The 18,327-nt window shown below is 38.7% G+C and overlaps 1 protein-coding gene across 5 annotated transcripts in view; it reads left to right on the top strand.

Annotated features, from left to right (window-relative positions):
• Positions 1–17,794, top strand: part of USP15 (ubiquitin specific peptidase 15) — a 52,165-nt gene extending 34,371 nt beyond the window's left edge. For 3 of the 5 annotated variants that reach the window (XM_083463396.1, XM_083463394.1, XM_083463397.1), the window contains 15 exons: positions 774–918; positions 1,323–1,496; positions 1,954–2,112; positions 4,493–4,717; positions 6,666–6,749; positions 6,842–6,936; positions 7,418–7,609; positions 8,423–8,538; positions 9,394–9,666; positions 11,165–11,235; positions 11,768–11,883; positions 13,664–13,813; positions 14,845–14,948; positions 15,041–15,129; positions 15,912–17,794. In XM_083463396.1, coding sequence (XP_083319522.1) covers positions 774–918; positions 1,323–1,496; positions 1,954–2,112; positions 4,493–4,717; positions 6,666–6,749; positions 6,842–6,936; positions 7,418–7,609; positions 8,423–8,538; positions 9,394–9,666; positions 11,165–11,235; positions 11,768–11,883; positions 13,664–13,813; positions 14,845–14,948; positions 15,041–15,129; positions 15,912–16,097 — 2,179 coding nt within the window. In that variant the 3' untranslated portion in view covers positions 16,098–17,794. Of the gene's footprint in view, positions 1–773; positions 919–1,322; positions 1,497–1,953; positions 2,113–4,492; positions 4,718–6,665; positions 6,750–6,841; positions 6,937–7,417; positions 7,610–8,422; positions 8,539–9,366; positions 9,667–11,164; positions 11,236–11,767; positions 11,884–13,663; positions 13,814–14,844; positions 14,949–15,040; positions 15,130–15,911 lie in introns of all 5 variants that reach the window. The other 2 variants (XM_083463395.1, XM_083463393.1) reach the window with 1 other exon arrangement.
• Positions 17,795–18,327: the final 533 nt, after the last annotated feature.

Here is an 18,327-nt window from a genome sequence, read left to right as displayed (position 1 = left end):
GCTGCCTTCCGCAGTCTGCTGGCTCATGCTGTCCTAGTGGCGAATCCAAAAATAGATCCTCATTGCATTGGGCCAGTGGTGGCCTTGGATATCTCAACTTCTACCTGTAATTGAAATATAATTTTGCTATTCCATTTTTTTCTTGTTTATTTCTAACGGTAGCAAAATGTAAAAGAAATATGCTCTATATTGTTGCTGTTCATGCCTAAAGTCTGAATGTGTTAAACTTGTTTGAAAAATGAATAACTAAGTGAGCTGTGGATCTCTTCTTGTTGTTCAAAGGTAGAAAGAGAACAAAGGTAGCAGCCTGTACAGTGGTACCTTGGTTCCCGAACTTAATCCATTCCGGGAGTCTGTTCAACTCCCAAAACCGTTTGAAAACCAAGGCGCGGCTTCCGATTGGCTGCAGGAGCTTCCTGCACTCAAGCAGTAGTTGCATCGGATGTTCAGCTTCCCAAAAACATTCACAAACCAGAACACTTACTTCTGGGTTTGTGGCGTTCAGGAGCTGATTTGTTTGACAACTAACCCGTTTGGGAACCAAGGTATAAGGATTGTGTTGTTCCCCCCAGAGGTTAAGTGGTGGAAGAGCTTAAGGGCCTTTTTAAACTGAGTTTCAAGTACAGAATTGACATTCTTCAACTACACAAACAGTATTTACTTAATCTAGACAGCCATTTATTTGTATTTTACTATGTAAATGTACAATTATACATATACATCATAGCTACAGATAATGCAATTACATTGTGAACTGTTCTGTTTTCTTCCAGTGTGAAAAACTCAAATTATTGCCTCCCCTCATACACTGCTTATAAGAATTATGACTACTCAGAGCCAGGAAGGCACAATGAACAGCCTGGCCTCTGTGGCCTAAGTAACTTGGGAAATACATGTTTCATGAACTCGGCAATTCAGGTAGATGTTTCAGTGTGCTTATTAGGTTGGAAAGGGTTTTTAAATGATAAAAAAGAGTTGCTCGTAGAATAATATCAAGAACCCAAAGTTGAATTTATATAGGTAAATGCCATGTTTCCGATTCTATTGTTGTGCATTCTTTAAACTCTTTTATACAGAATAGCTATTGGCAGACAAAAACATAGCTGGAATCCTGCTAAATTTATTTAGTTATATGAGCAATGATAAACTATAGGCTTTGGAAAACCAGTTGCCTCGTTAAGCTTACATAATACCTTTGTAGTGCTATGTGACGAGTGTGAAAAAGAAATGGGGACTTGATAGGAAACCATAAAAACCGAGGTTGGAATTAAATGGCTAGGCCTGTCTTGTATACATAGTATTTCATTTACATTTGTTTACAGTGTCTGAGCAACACCCCTCCACTCACAGAATACTTCCTCAATGATAAGTATCAAGAAGAGCTGAATTTTGACAATCCTTTAGGAATGCGGGGTGAAATTGCAAAATCTTATGCAGAGCTCATTAAACAGATGTGGTCAGGAAAATACAGTTATGTCACTCCAAGAGCATTTAAGGTAAGAAGTAGGTCCTGGTATGTTCAGATTTGTGTTTATAGATGGTATATGACTTTGCAATAGAGTGAGACTGTTAAAAAGTGGAAATGTATTAATTGAATGTTTTCTTTATTATTATTTTTTAAATGAATCAATGGACACTGAAATACATTTAAAATGTTTTAATTCTGTTGTTGCTCTCATGTCTTTCTCTAGACACTTATATCTAGCCATAATAATTTCTGTTCTATCTGTAGCTCAGTTGGTAGCGATGAGACTCTTAATCTCAGAGGGGAAATAATTCCTATAGTCAACAGCAATCCCCTTTCCTTGCCCCCAAGTCCTACTGCACACTACTTCAATAGTGTATTTTAAGAAACTATGCAAGAGAGAATATATATTTTACCATCTGTTCTTAAAGCTCAGTTACATCATGTCAAGTGGCACCAGCATAGTAATCTTGTGGTGTTATCTCTAGACACAGGTAGGACGATTCGCACCACAGTTTTCTGGATATCAGCAACAAGATTGCCAAGAACTTCTAGCCTTTCTTCTTGACGGCCTACATGAAGACTTGAATCGTATTAGGAAAAAGCCTTATATTCAATTAAAAGATGCTGATGGTAGGCCTGATAAGGTAAATGTTGATTTCATTGCAATATATTTAGAATATTAATCCAAAAGTATATAAAAATATATTGTCAACCCATAAGCAGCTGAAATTTGGAATAGAACTCAAAGAGGCATACAGTGGTACCTCAGGTTACATACGCTTCAGGTTACATATGCTTCAGTTTAAAGACTCCGCTAACCCAGAAATAGTACCTCAGGTTAAGAACTTTGCTTCAGGATGAGAACAGAAATCGTGCTCCGGCGGTGCGGCGGCAGCAGGAGACCCCATTAGCTAAAGTGGTGCTTCAGGTTAAGAACAGTTTCAGGTTAAGAACGGACCTCCGGAACGAATTAAGTACTTAACCCGAGGTACCACTGTACTATATTGCTGTCACCAAACTCAGACAATTACTTAAACTCTCAAAGGTAATTAAAATGAACTAATGAAACTGAAGCAGAATGTGTATACTATTGATTTTTCAAAAAAGGCAGTTGCCGCTTTTCACAGTTGTGACTTTTACTTTGTTGATAGACAAAAGCGAACCAGCTGGACATAAGTTAAGCTTTGAGTGATCTTGTTAAAGAACAAGCAAGCTGTGAACTCCACAAAGGAGTGCTTGCCAGTACAGTTGTACCTTGGTTTTAGAACAGAACGTGTTCCGGAAGTCTGTCCGACTTCCAAAACATTCGGAAGCCAAGGCGCAACTTCCAATTGGCTACAGAAGCGTTCTGCAGCCAATTGGAAGCCGCGCTGGATGTTCGGCTTCCAAGGCAAAGTTCACAAACTGGAACACCTACTTCTGGGCTTGCGATGTTCAAGTTCCGAGTTGTTCGTGAACTAAGCTGTTCGAAAACCAAGGTATGACTGTAGATGAATTTAACCAAGAGAGTAGAAATTGAAACCTATAGGTTAGTGGCAGGCTGCTTAGGGGGGCATTAAGTTACAGTGGTACCTCGGTTTACGAACTTACTTAATTCCAGAGGTCTGTTGTTAACCCAAAACCGTTCTTAACCTGAGGCGCATTTTTGCTAATGGGGCCTGCTGCTGCGCCGCCGGCGCACGATTTCCATTCTCATCCTGAGGCAAAGTTCTCAACCCAAGGTACTACTTCTGGGTGAGCGGAGTTTGTAACCTGAAGCGTTTGTAACCCGAGGTACCACTGTATTTCGGAAGGGCTAATTCCATTTAAAATATTTGGTAGTTTTATTACTGTAATAGAAATCTTAGCCAAGGCTCTAGTTTCCACTGATACTTGAAGACTTTCCTTTTAATACCTTGACATTCCTATACAGGAAATTGCTTACTTAAAGCATTTGTGTCCCGCTCCCAGAGCAACTTAGAGACAAATAAAAAAGCAAGTAGACTAAGGTGCTATGGTCATGATGACTATAGAACCTCCAGAACCAAAGGCAGTATTCCTCTGGATACCAGTTGCTTGTGAATCATGAATCAGTGGTATTGTTTCGCTAGTCTCATGTCCTGTTTGGGGGGCGGGGGGGGGCTTTCCAAGGGTATCTGGTTGACTACTATGAGAACGGAATGCTAGATAAGATAGCAGTATCTCTTACATTCTTAGTAGTATTAGAGTGGCTTTAATATAGAAGAGAGACACAATCTAAGTCTGGGTTACTCTGCAGCTGTTTTATTTCCTTCAGAAATGTATGAAATGTATGAAAAATGTATGAAAAACATTTGGATGTTTGTCATTTTAAAAACTCCAGATAATTGGGAGGTGGTAAATGCCATATCCCAGTGTAATGTGTATGGGTTGCTTGTGCGTAAGTTGCCGCCTCTCCAGGCTTTGTTGCCTTGCTAAACCTTTCAGTCTGGGCAGCCCTTCACTTCGTGGCTGCCTCAGTCGCTAGCAGAATCCGTCAGCGGGCGTTTCTTAAATCTTTTCCAACATAAAAGTTGTTTGACACCCAGTCTCCTCCTACTCTCTCTGCGTGGAAGTCTTCTGCGCAGGGTGGGCGTGGGTAGCGGAGGACCCGAGCTCTCCCCGCTGGTGTCCGGTGAAGAGTCCTGGAGCCCTCTCGCCGATTCCCCCATCAGCCCCTCTATATCCCTGGTGTTGCGCTGATTTGCTTCCCCATCTGCGGAGCTGCCTCTCTCCCTGCTGGGCCCTTCTCCAGCATCATTTGAGAGCCTTCCCTCCGCCTCTAGCTCCGATGTCAGTTCCCTGACACCCAGCTTTCTGCTAACTTGAGGAAGCCCTACCATTCTTGCCTTTCATGGTGTTTTCTAATGCCCTTTGCTTAAAATAACTTGGCCCTTCTAATTCATGTGGTCCCTGTCAGTTGGTGTTAATCATTGCACACCCATGCTCTGTTCAATACATTCAAGTGTTATAAAACAGTTCATGGGGCGGAAAAATACATTATTTCAAACATTTGCTTTTACTTAGGTGGTTGCTGAAGAAGCTTGGGAGAACCATTTGAAGAGAAACGATTCCATCATTGTAGATATATTCCACGGACTTTTTAAATCAACCCTAGTTTGTCCAGAATGTGCTAAGATCTCCGTAACATTTGACCCCTTTTGTTACTTGACTCTTCCACTACCCATGAAAAAAGAACGCACTTTGGAAGTTTATTTAGTTAGAATGGATCCGCTTGCCAAACCTATGCAGGTGAGAAGTATAGTATTTACGCATGTTCTGACTTTCATGGTCTACTAGGGAATAAATTGTAATTTGCTTCTTTCAGGTGAATTAAATATACCTGCCTTATGTAACCGTTCCATGTTCCTCATGGTAGACATGTGTACTCTGCCTGTACTATCTTGAATAGCAGCAGAGTTCATGAAGCCCTTGAAAGCAACATTTGATCAATATTTTGTTTCCTTGCTTTTAGTGTTTAAATTGTTCTAACTTTATTCTCTAATCCCTGGCATTTTGTGTCAATGGATTTCTGTTTTGAAGCTATGTACTAATTATAGTTGCACATTACAGCAAAAAATCTTGCAGCTGATAAAGGAAATTGATGGGTCTGCTTATATTATGAAAAAGAACAGAAGAAATGTAGCAGGTGTTCTGAGTCAGGCCCCTTTTGATTATTGTTAGGGCCCAATCAATTCTTGTGTTGATCGTAGTCTGTGTTAGAAACTGAGATATGAAAGCTAGGCGCTAAATGGCACCTTAAACCTAAGTTATGGGTGCAACAACGGAACATATAGGCACACTTTTCTGTATAACAATAATACAGAGCTGAAAATATTATGTTCATTTTTCACATGGTCTAGTCTTTCTCCTGCCCACCCCCCTAATAATCTTAAGAGGGTCTTTTCTCCAGTCTTCAGAGAGGAGCTGGGAGTGGGGAGGCAGAAAAAGGTCCTCCTTTCCTTCCACTTCAGTTTTAATCTGAAATCATAGGCCCAGAGCTCAGAAATGGCTTGTGCTAATGAAATTCCCTATTGCAAAATGCGCCTAGAGCAATGGGAGTTTCAAACACTGATTGTAGTTGTTCAGTGTGTATGTATCTCAAACCTGCATCGTTTGCCTGCATTAAAAAATTCTGCTGCCATAGTCACCAGATACAACCATTATAAATAGTGCAAGCTAAGTGCGTGTGTGTTTATTTTCTCCATTGATGAATACCTGCTTTTGTTAATTAAATTGACTTGTTTGACATATAATTTCTCAAGGAGGCAGAATTTATAAATAGACACACAATGAGGTTGGATGCATAAACACAAGCAATAAAAAAGGGTGATCGTCAGATGATCTAGTAGATGTTAGCACTTGTTTATAAGTGAAATCTACAACGAAGAAAGATGGCAATGCTTTACTACAGGCTGGAAAGGAGCTGGGTGTGTTTGGAAGGCAAGAAAGAAAATGCAAGTTGGAAGATGACAGCTTTGAGATGGGACATGGCCTGCTCCTTACATCCAAAATGCAGCATTCCAGTTGTCCCATGCAACACACACACAAGCTATCAGAGATTGGTGTCCTGGGCTTCTGGGTGACCCTTACCTCAGTATGTCAAAGTCAACTGAGCTCATAGGCTATGAAAATGTATTTTTAAGGGGAAATAATGTGGTGATTTATAGCAGATCAACTATCCTTTCTATATGGAGACCTTAGTTGCACCAAGTTCTAGGTAACTGGAAAGGTGGAGATTATTTTGGAATCTCTGGTTTTCCACAGTAGAAAACTGAGTTTGGCTTAACCAATAATATTCCAAAATTTGAATATTAAAAAGAAAGTAAGAATCAGCACTTGGCATTTAGCACGGATGCCTCTTAGTTTGGCTAAATATAGGTTTGCCTGCTTAATCTGTGGTTGCCCAGTAACCGATTGTTCATAGGATCCTATGAAATTTCCTCACTAGTTTGAACCATTTGGTTCTAATCAAAATTCTTTCCCTTTCCATGTGTGGAGTTAGACGCTTTGAAATTTAGATATATACATAAACAACAGCTTTATTTATACTGGCAAATCTCAGCTAGATACGTTTCTTAGGGCACTTCTTCCTTCTCATAGCCAATCTCATAGTCACGTCAATGTATAAAGTTGGAAGTTATATTAAGTTGCCTTTCCGCTTTCTTATTAATGACACTGTTTGCATTTTATTTTTTAGTATAAAGTAGTAGTTCCAAAAATTGGAAATATACAGGATCTCTGCACAGCATTATCAACTTTGTCTGGGGTGGCTGCAGATAAGGTATGGTGCTCAATGGACAAATGTAGATCATGTTTAATGTTGTCTGACTTCCTAAGCAAATTCAAGTGATACATATTCTGTTTCTTTTTTAGATGATAGTTACTGATATATACAATCATAGGTTCCATAGGATATTTGCAATGGATGAAAATCTGAGTAGTATTATGGAGCGTGATGACATTTATGTGTAAGTAGAAAACGAACTTAATCTAAATGGTATTCTGTTTGTCATGAATTTCATGTGGTTTCGTCTACTAAATAATAATAATGATAATTTATTATTTATACCCCATCCATCTGGCCGAGTTTCCCCAGCCACTCTGGGCGTCTTCCAATCGAGTGTTAAAAACAATACAGCATTAGATATTAAAAACTTCCCTAAACAGGGCTGCCTTCAGATGTCTTTTAAAGATAAGATAGCTACTTATTTCCTTCACATCTGAAGGGAGGGCGTTCCAAAGGGCGGGCGCCACTACCGAGAAGGCCCTCTGTCTGGTTCCCTGTAACCTCACTTCTCGCAATGAGGGAACTGCCAGAAGACCCTCAGCACTGGACCTCAGTGTCTGGGCTGAACGATGGGGGTGGAGACGCTCCTTCATTGACTGCTTGGCAAAATTGTGTGATTTATGTCACTATGTTTAATTGTGTGGGTCTGTATTCTGCCTTAGATTTGAAATTGGCATCAACAGAACTGAAGATACGGAGCAAATTGTGATTCCAGTTTGTTTAAGGGAGAAGTTTCGGCACAGCGGTTACAGCCACCACAGTGGTTCCACACATTTTGGTCAGCCTTTCCTTATAGCAGTGCCTAGAAACAATACTGAAGATAAGCTGTATAATCTTCTGCTTTTGAGAATGTGGTAAGCGTACAAGAGAAATGCTGGGAATGCACTCCTAATTGCACTAAGAATGTATGTCACATATTTGGACATTGCTAACCTAGACGCCATGAAGGAAACTCAGGGCTGTGTTAGGTCACCTGGATGCCAGAACAAAGCTAAAGCTAGCAGGGATGATCACAATTGAAAAAGACCTTTGATCCTCCCTGCTTACCATTCATTACACTCCTGATACGTTAGAGGGGGCAGGGAGGGGTAACAAAAAACAGTAAAGAAGTAAATAGTCTGAGCATATGCAGATTCACTTTAATCCAATCTTCATGATGGCTTAAGGAGGTTGCTTCTAGTGCTTCTCTGCTAAACATGTTTATTTGGGAATAAGCATCATTTTCTTGCAGACAATGATATATTTTAAAAGTAAGAACAATAAAAGGGGCATCTATAATTATGTAAGCTGTTTGGATTGTTTTGGGTGGAGCCCTGGACTTTGGCCATAGTTGCACAACCATTAGTGTCACAATTGTGCCTGATCCTTTAAATTTTTTTCCTTGCAAATACACTAACGAGTTAGAATAAATGTAAAATATTTCGGAAGGATAGCTTGGTATAGTAACCGCTTGTGTTTCTACAGTAATAGCAGTTATTGTTCTCTTACACAGCTTCGTGAAAGAGGAGTACTGCTCACATGGAGGATGGGAGGAAAGTTATATTGTGCATCACCTTGTTTTGTTTTGTCTTAAGATGTTTCACTATTTGTTACTTGGGGAAATGATGAAACTTTTTTTTTAAAAAAAATGTTTTTTAAAAAATTGTGTAACAATTGATGTGTTCCAGCCGATATGTGAAAACTTCTACTGAAACAGAAGACACCGAAGCATCCTTGCAGTGCTGCAAGGACAATGGTATCAATGGTAATGGCCCAAATGGAATTCATGAAGAAGGATCCCCAAGTAAGACCTGAATTATCAATAGCTGCCTAAAGCTTTGGTTCAGTTTTGAAAGGTGCTCTGAAACCTGCCTTGATTGTTGTAAACCTCCCATTAAATCTCTAGCACTTTTGGATCTCAGGAACCACATTACAGAAACAGACAAAACACTTGTGGTGGGTCCATATTTCTTGCGTGTCAAGGCCCTGAGCCCTCCCCCATTTGTTGAATAATAAAACACATGGACACCAGTATTTTGGGCTAATGGGCTAATTAAGGCCACAACTTTATTGGTTACAGAATGCAGAATATGAGTGGCATTGGCTTAGGCACTGGAATTGAACCAACTATATCTGACTCCTGCCCGCCATACAGGTAGTCCGGTAAGGGTCAACCACCAGTAAGGGGAGCTCTGATGATGTACATCAACTAAGAGCTCCCCTAGGGTCCCAGATGGGGTTGTGGCATGGCCCTAGCCCATACCCAGGCTTTGGATGAGATCCACAGCCCTGGATCCCTTTAACGGAATACCCTTAAAGAGGAGGACCAGGTGATGGCCACAACCTGCCCTCCCAAAAACCAGGTTTTACCAATGCCTAACCGCCAAACCCTACAAAGTTGTGACAATTGCTATGAGGTAGGCGAAAACCACATGGCTGGTGCCAATTTGCCAAGTGGAAAAATTCCTACCAGGCCCCCTCAACAGGCGACCAACCAAGGTCCATAGCAAGGCCAAGATGTCAAACGTATGAAAAAAGGGTGGAAGGGCGGGAGATCCACTGAAGCAGGAACCAAGAGGGAGAACTAAATTCACAATGATGTGAGATGTGTAACGTTCTGTGTAAATGACAGGCGGTGCCGCTATATCCTCCATCCCAGGTGAAATGGAAACTGACGAACAAGATGATGAATCCAGCCAGGATCAGGAACTTCCTTCTGAAAATGAAAACAGCCAGTCAGAAGACTCTGTTGGAGGGGACAATGATTCCGAGAATGGATTATGCACAGAGGACTCCTGCAAGGATCAACTTATAGGGCACAAAAAGCGATTGTTCACATTCCAGTTTAATAGTTTAGGCAATACTGACATCAATTATGTTAAAGATGACACCAGGCATATTAGATTTGATGACAGGCAACTTAGGCTAGATGGTAAGTTGTTGTTTTTTATAGTGGGGTAGCTTTGATTCTACTCCATTCTGTTGTTAACATTTCCTGTTAAAATGTTGTGTGTATTTTGTTGCTTTGCTGTTTATTTTTATCCTTTGTTTTGGGGCAAGCTCCTGAATGCTGATTACGATAAAAAAAAATCAAACCGTCATATAATAAAATGGAGATAAAATTGAAAATAGAGAACCAGCAGTAAAATAAAATAAAAAGCTTGGTGGAATAAGGAAGTCTTTAGGGACCACAGAAAGCCCGCAAGGGATGGGGCCAAGCATGGTTCTTGAGTAAGGGAACTTCTGAAGTATGGGGCCGCTACTGAAAAAGCCCTGTATCAGGTGCTTGCCAAGCTGTTTGAGCACAGTGAAAGGTGCGAGATCAGGCCTCCCACACTTGATTTTGAGTCATGGGCAGGTTCATGTGCTTGTAGGTGGTCCAAATAACTTATTCTGTGGGTTGAAGCAGTAGTCTTCCAATGGCTCCAGCAAGGATCACCATCACCCTAAGACTGTGCCTCCAAGTCCTACTCTGGGAAGACAGCCTAGAACAGGGGTCAACCTTTTTATACCTACTGCCCACTAATGCATCTTTCTTGATGGTAAAATTTCCTTACCACCCACCAGTGCTCGATGGAAGGGGGATTCAGCTTGTGCCGTAGAACCCCCTACTGCCCACCTAGAATCCTGAAATGCCCACTGGTGGGCGGTAGGGACCAGGTTGACAACCCCTGGCCTAGAAAGATACTATGGTCAGTGGTATCAAAAGGCACAAGGAGACTTTCCCCACCTCCCCTGAGAACTTCTTTTAAGTCCATTCCCAAAAGAGACACGAGTTTTCAGGCTGCCTGTGTTGGTTTGCACCATTTTTTTCAATTATTATTTATGTCCCACCCTTCAATTAAATTCCAAGAGCAGCATACACTGGGGAAAAAATTAAAAACCATTTTAAAAATAGAAACATTACAGAATAAAAGTAGTTTCTGAGCTGTCTTCAAAGACAGTCTTGCATATAACTCGTTATATCACAACGTTAACACATTACATTAGCTCTAATCTAGAGATTCCCAAAACATGGTTAGCTGAGGTTTGGCTACTGTGTCTTAGTTTGGTTGCAATTGATACCTAAACTGGATAGAGTATATCAGATGGGTGTGTATACAAACTTGGCAAACGGTTAGCAAGTCTTGGCCCTTTTAGACAGTATTCTATCTAGAGATGACTGTACTACTAAGTGCCTACATTGTATCTAGCGGGTACAAAGCCCAGGGCAATGTACTAAAAGGATAAACAACAAAATTATATATGTGATTAAAACAAATGCAGAACAAAAATATTCATGAAGTAACTTTTTTTTTAAACTCATGTAAGCCACTTAATATGTTTGGGTTGGTACTTATAGGACTATTATTATTATTATTATTATTATTATTATTATTCATTAAAATAAATACAGCATTTTTAAAGGAGGTTTCTACTCTTCTGTTTAGAAAGATCTTTCTTGGCTTTGGATTGGGACCCCGAATATAAAAAGCGATTCTTCGATGAAAATGCTGCTGAGGTATGTGATTTTTTGTAAAAAATAATAATAGTCTGGTTGAATTAAGAAGTAGGCTGAAATGGCCATCCCTAACTCGCCACCCTGTTCAGAGGTGGGTAACTGGGGGCATCCAACTCAGGGGCCACAACTTGAGAACTCAAAAGGATTTCAGGGAACGGAGCTTATTGATCTGGTAGCAGAGAAGATTCTTCCCTCTTTTTTGCTTTCACCTTCTGTACCAGCATAGTAAGCTCCCTCTCACCCAAACCAGCAGAAATCACTTTGCACCATCATTTGATTTTGGGGGTTGTCCTAAATGCTCCCCCCCCAAATCAGACAAATTCCAAAACAGGGCAAAAGGACACCAAGCCTAGGGAACGGTAAATTCTTTCGAAATAATTTAGCATAGTTCAATATAGGGAAAATTTGTTTTCCATTTGGGTTAGCTTTTCCAGAATTGGGAGCTTGTAGACCTTGTTTTATAGTAAGACAACATCACTAAAATGAGTTTTGTTTTATTTGTTCTCTTAACGCAAGAAATACTTCTCTTTAGGATTTTGAAAAACATGAGAGCGTGGAATATAGACCTCCCAAAAAGCCCTTTGTGAAATTAAAAGATTGCATTGAATTGTTCACAACAAAGGAAAAGCTAGGTGCTGAAGATCCATGGTAAGAGCTTAATGAGTGTGAATGGGTAGAAGGAAAGGGGCTAGAGGGGGGAGATTGCACAGCACTCATCAGATTGTATCCCTGACAATGCAAGAGGCTCAAATTTTACCCCAGCTGCAGTTTCAAGTCCTGCTCTAAAGAGGGCTAAGCCTCAAGTATGGGGTCCCCTACCAGGGTCATTCCATATCAAGTGATTCAACTTTTTTATCTTGTGTCATTCAATTTTCTTAACATTTTGTACACTTTTTGACTGATCAAAACTCAGTTTAAATCTAAAATTTTATTTTTAAAAAAATCTCGTCCCGTTTGTGAGGGTTTGAAATTTCTAGAAATTGACAATTTTGGCCTTGCCAGACTACAGAAAGACCTTAAAAGCTCAGCCTAGAATTGAGATACGTCAAAACTAAAAACACCAATCTCTTCATGGGCTTTAATATGATATGTCACATGATGCACTTACTTTAAAATTTAAATTTAAGTGACAAAATTTAACATTTTTTAAAGGGATTAAAAAAATTATATGATTAATTTTTCCCCCAAAAAAAGTTATTGATTATTTAATGTTTCTAAGAGCTACTGGCAAAATTTCATGTTCAGATCTCAGTGGGATCACATTTTAAAAAAAAAAAACTTTGTATATACATGTCTGCCTTATTGGGTTCTATTTAGGATAAAGTGGAGTAAAATATTTCTTCTGTGACAAGACTTCAAACTATAATATCAGTTACATTTCTTTAAAAAGTTACTCAATTAAAAGGTATCTGAAAAGCTAGTCAGGCTTTTCTTTTTAAAACGTATACCAAAGCCGAGTGAAAGCGTGCTATATTGCATGTTAGAATTAACACTTTGAAAGAATTCTTGCTAGGAGAGATGGGTCCACATATTTCTTCCATTAGCGAGAGAAGTGAGACAAGAAACACATGAGCCTAAATCTTCTCCTTTTTCTTAAGAAAAAAATTGAAAATATCTAAAGGGGCATATGTGACTCAAATCCATAAAGACTTCAGTCATAAATGCAACTTCCCCCGTGTGTTTTTTAGGCCTTGGACAGTATAGATATGCTTAAGAGCTAGAGGAACCTTTGCTAGCTTGATGCCTTTCATATGTTTTGGACGACTCCCATCATATTTACAGGGATTGACAGGAGTTGTTCAGGGAAGTTTTTAATATGTAACGCTGTACTGTTTTTAACACTGATTGGGAGCCGCCCAGAGTGGCTGGGGAAACTCAGCCAGATGGGCGGGGTATAAATAAATTGTTGTTGTTGTTGTTGTTGTTGTTGTTGTTGTTGTTGTTGTTGTATTTCAAAACATCTGGAAGGCACCAGCTGGCGAAGGTTGAGCAGAGCCAATATGCAGGCCAGAAATAACTTATGTCTGAAGAGCTAGGATTAGTCATTCATTTACCCATCACCTTTTATGTTAACCCTATTAGGAGTGGTAAAGCCTTCCGTTTGCATAGGCTTCAGAAGAAACAGAAGCAGGGGATCTCTCCAGATCACACTGTTAATTAGGATCATGAATTTAAATAAGTAGATGTTTAGTTTATTAAGTATAGGCCCTAAAGCCGGTGTGTGGAACATGTGTCCTTGGACTCCCAAATCCCACCAGCCTCTGTCAGGATGGAATCTGGAGTGCCACAGGTTGCCAGTCCCCAATCTAAAGAATACCTTCGTATTTGTCAAGACGAGCTTTACTCAGTCATGGAGAAGCATTAACTACATGATGTTTTAATTTGACTGTGACGCAAAACTTTGACTTGAAATGTGTTTTTCTTGTAGGTATTGCCCAAATTGTAAAGAACATCAGCAAGCTACCAAAAAACTAGACTTGTGGTCGCTGCCACCAGTACTGGTAGTGCATTTAAAACGTTTTTCTTACAGCAGATACATGAGAGATAAGTTGGATACTTTGGTTGACTTCCCTATAACGTAAGAAAACCATATTTAACAACAATTAAATAGTTTAGTTTTTTCTGTTTTGTTTTGATTTGTTTATTTAATTTATTGATTATGCAGGCTTAACTCACTGTGAACACAACAAAGCATTTTCCAGGTGCCCTAAAAGAATAATTTGCTTAGCATAAGTTGCATTTGCCTTGCTTACGCTCAAGGTTACTACAGCTAAGACATTTTCAGTGCTGTTACATAGCTTTCATTGATGTTGCACAACCTGCTCTTCACTGCTCCAAATTAAAAATGACCCCTGTGTTTTCCTAGCAGTGGGCTACCCTGCTAATTAGTTTCTGTCCAAACAATTCCTCAGATATTAATGTACGGTCCTATCATTCTAATCTTAAATACATTTTCAATTGTGACTTCAGTAAGGCTTGGAAGAAAGTTCTTATTGATAGTGTTGCCTAGAGTAAAAATGCCCCTTTAAAAGCTTTCTACATGAATGAGCTGTTAATATTTGAGGATTGCTTGATTTTAGTTATTTAGTATATTTCTATCTTCCACAGAACTCAAGGTAGAATACGTTGCTCTTCCAGATCCCAATTTTATATTCACAACATCCTGTTGAGATAGGCTCAAGTGAGCATCACGGATTTAGCTCAGGCATAGGCAAACTCTGCCCTCCAGATGTTTTGAGACTACAATTCCCATCATCCCTGACCTCTGGTCCTGTTAGCTAGATATGATGGGAATTGTAGTTCAACAACATCTGGAGGGTCAGAGTTTGCCTATGCCTGATTTAGCTGTTCTTTCTAGTCCTGGTCTGACACTCTAACCACTAAATAGGCTGGCTTCTCCCATTTCTTCTTTAACAAGGACGCCCAGTAAATATAAGTGTGTATGAAAATGCCTTGAAAAATACGTACCAGTTAAAAGACCTACATTTGTTGCTTTGCATAAGGTTTGGAGTGAGTGCTTTGTCTCAGTTGTGTTGAAATCAGATGTAAAACCTGCAACCAGTTCTTGAATATAAATCCAGAATTAATGAGATACTTTCTTTGAAACAGTGATTTGGATATGTCGGAATTCCTTATTAATCCAAATGCTGGGCCTTGCCGCTATAATTTGATTGCAGTTTCAAACCACTATGGAGGAATGGGTGGAGGGCATTGTAAGTAATTTAGTTTGTTCATAAGATAATACATTTCTTTATTGTGGCCTGTTATTAGCACTTTAAGGGAAAATATTCTTGTCCTATCCTAGACACTGCTTTTGCAAAAAATAAAGATGATGGGAAATGGTACTACTTTGATGACAGTAGCGTGTCCACTGCATCTGAGGAACAAATAGTGGCAAGTATATTTTATTTTCCTAGAAACAAGACGTAACATGGACTTGCATATATATTTTAGTAAGAAAATAATTTGCAACAGGGATAATCAGGAGTTAAATACGGATCTCCTGGTGGATTTCTGAGCAAGGATTTCTGACTCTCAACATAATAATGGCAATGACAAAATAACTTCCCCACCCACATTACATTTCTGAAATGGGAATTACCAAAAGTCGGGTTTTTGTGTGGAAGAACTGTAAGCTCAGTTCTGTTCTAAACTCAGAACAAATTTCTGGTCCCATGATTTTTTTTTTAATCTGAGAGTTGAATCCAACCAATTTTTACTCACAGTAGGCCTATCAAATAATGGCATGATATTACTTAGGTCCACTCATTTCAGTGAATCTACTCTGAGTAAAAGTTGCCTTTGGTTGGTTATATATATATAAAAAAAAGCAAAAGAGCTCCCACAAACCTGAAGTCTGCCCACCCCGATTTACAGTGTAATTTGAAATAGCAGTATGCCAAAATGTTACGTACTTAGTACTTTGGCTTGAAGAACAGCCTTGGAAATCTAGAAAGGCTTACCAAATGAGTAATACGTTCTTCAATAGAAAGCAGTTGCGGAAAGGTTTAATTATGTTAGTTCATAAATACCAATATGAATTTGGGTGCCGTAGTGAAAAACAGTACAAATACAGAATCCTTTCTGTGAATACCATTGTCGGCTTTCTGGGCCCTTGTTTTTCAACCTATGAAAATGGAGATAATACTAAAACTTGGTTGTTCCTTATTTTGCAGTCCAAAGCAGCATATGTGCTCTTCTACCAGAGACAGGACACAATAAGTGGAACTGGCTTTTTTCCTCTTGACCGGGAAACTAAACAAGGTGCTTCTGCCGCCACAGGCATCCCATTAGAGAGTGATGAAGACAGTAACGAGAATGACAATGATATAGAGAATGAAAATTGTATGCACACTAACTAATGGAAGACCTAGAAGCCATACAGAGAAAAACTTTCTTGTGGGAGATACCTACTAAAGCATTGAAATTACCCACCAAATTAAAAATAAAATCTGAGATGGGAAATTTCAGATGACAGAATGTAAATCCTTATTACATTTTAACTTGTGCAGTACTTGAAGTGAAACACAATGAAAACGTTAACAGAATTTGTCTCCTATTACCTTTACAATCTTGTATTCACAAGCTATATACGTATAGGAAATCACAAATAAACCCCTTTACAATTTCTGCTGCAGTTTGGATGAATTATGGATTTTTTGTTTCAGATGCGAGTTATTATCAACAATTTGTGGATTTGGTTTTTGTGTAACACCACAAGAATATTACTGCCAAGCCTTTATTTTTGGATAGGTGTGTCCATATACATGTAACAAACTTCAATTTGCCTAGTATATGTGACCAATTAATAAGTGCAGCAGTATTCTTGCAACACCAAATTTTCAAGTTTATCCCTGAAATAAACGTTGATTAAAAAGCAACTTAATCATGATAGAAAATAACTTGGAAAAGGTGTTTTAACCTTTTGTGGTATAAGTAAACTTCCAGAATATTATGTTCATCTTACTGCTGCTGTGGAACAGGTTCTGGATTTCATGCTGCATTAAGGAATTGAATTTTTCAATTAAATGTAAGTATCCCTCATTGCTTGTTGGATCTACTTTGTAAACATAATTCCTGTTACCTTGCTTATAAGATGTGCGTAATTTTAATCTGGTGTCAGTCCAAAATTTTTAATTGTGCTGTAAAAGTCCCCACCCCACCCCATTTTTGGTAGTTTGGCAATTTTGCAAACTACATGCCGTGTAATAGGGTCCGATTTTTAATAGTATACTGTATTCATAGTAACGACTGTGCATCAAGCTTAGATGACTTTTCCATATAACTTGCCTTCAAATTGTTAATGGGCAACTGGTTTAAAGGTAGGTCTGTTAATTTTCATGTGCGTTCTTGGTGGAATTCACCATAGCCTTACATCTTATCTCAAAAAAGGTAACTTTATTATAGAAGATTTGGCATTTGCATGTTCAAGAGTCAGAACCTGTACAGTAAGTAGATAAAGCATACATACCTTGAATTGGATTTTAATTAACTGTGTTCAAGAAGTCTGGGATGCCAAAAATAAGTGTAACAGTTTGAAACATTTTTTTTTATTTGCTGCTTTCCCTTTGATATAGTTGGAAGAATGTATTGTTGATTCATATACAATACTGCCTTTGACAGGAACTCCCTAAGTGTGGAGGCCCACTTCACATATCTACTACCTGAAGTCCCACCATTGTTAAAAGCAAAAAGTATGATCTTCACTTGAACTAATCAAATACAATAAGTTATAAATTGTGTATTGTAAATAAAGTTCACTCTGTGAGTGCACATTTTGGTAAATTATTTATTTATGTTAGCATTTAAAAGTTTAAAATTGCATTTGACCAGGATAAAAAAATTAGGTTTGTGGACATGGCTTTGCTTTATACTTTGATATTAAAAGCTGGTGTTTCATCCTGGTATTTTAAAGCTGCTTTCTGTTTTTTTAAATGTAAGCTTAGCCTCCTGCATGACAGAGGTTAAAAAATTGTCTGCACTTGAGTTCACTTGGGTTTACATTTGAAATGCGCATGTTTTATTTATAAAAATTTCAATAAAGCTATTCAAGGCCTTATTTAGTCTTTTCATTTTTCTTTTACTAGGAAGTTTTTGGTAATGGATCGCCACATGTTGTCAAATATATTATATTACCATGGGTTGTAAAAAGGACACTGACAATATAAATATCTAGTTCCTACTACAGGGAACTAGATAAAAAAATACCTATAACTACAAAGTCCCGCCATCTTGAAGTACTAGCAATTCAAGGAGTTCACAAACATTCTAAAAAACCATGTGGGCAGAGTTCTTCCTGAACTCTTCAGAATGCATAGAAGAGCTAAATATCTGAATGGTCCCCATGACAGAAGCACTGGCAGTGATGTAGGGTGGAAAATTTTTTTATAGAAAGACTAAACTAGAACATTTTACTACTAATTAGTTCTCCAAGTACCTAAGTTATTCAAACATTCGCTACTAATAAACATTTTTTTAAGAAAAAATATCAATCCAGCATGTTATGGTTGCTCAGCCTTAAAGGGGCTGTACTATAACCTTTTGAGTAAATTTAAACTTCCACAGTGGTTAAATAAAAATACAAAAGTTCAC

The sequence above is a fragment of the Podarcis liolepis genome (assembly GCF_965112155.1).
Source record: "Podarcis liolepis genome assembly, chromosome: 10".
Classification (NCBI taxonomy): Eukaryota; Metazoa; Chordata; class Lepidosauria; order Squamata; family Lacertidae; genus Podarcis; species Podarcis liolepis.
Note: the sequence above shows the minus strand (reverse complement) of the source record. Positions and strands in the feature narration are given on the sequence as shown.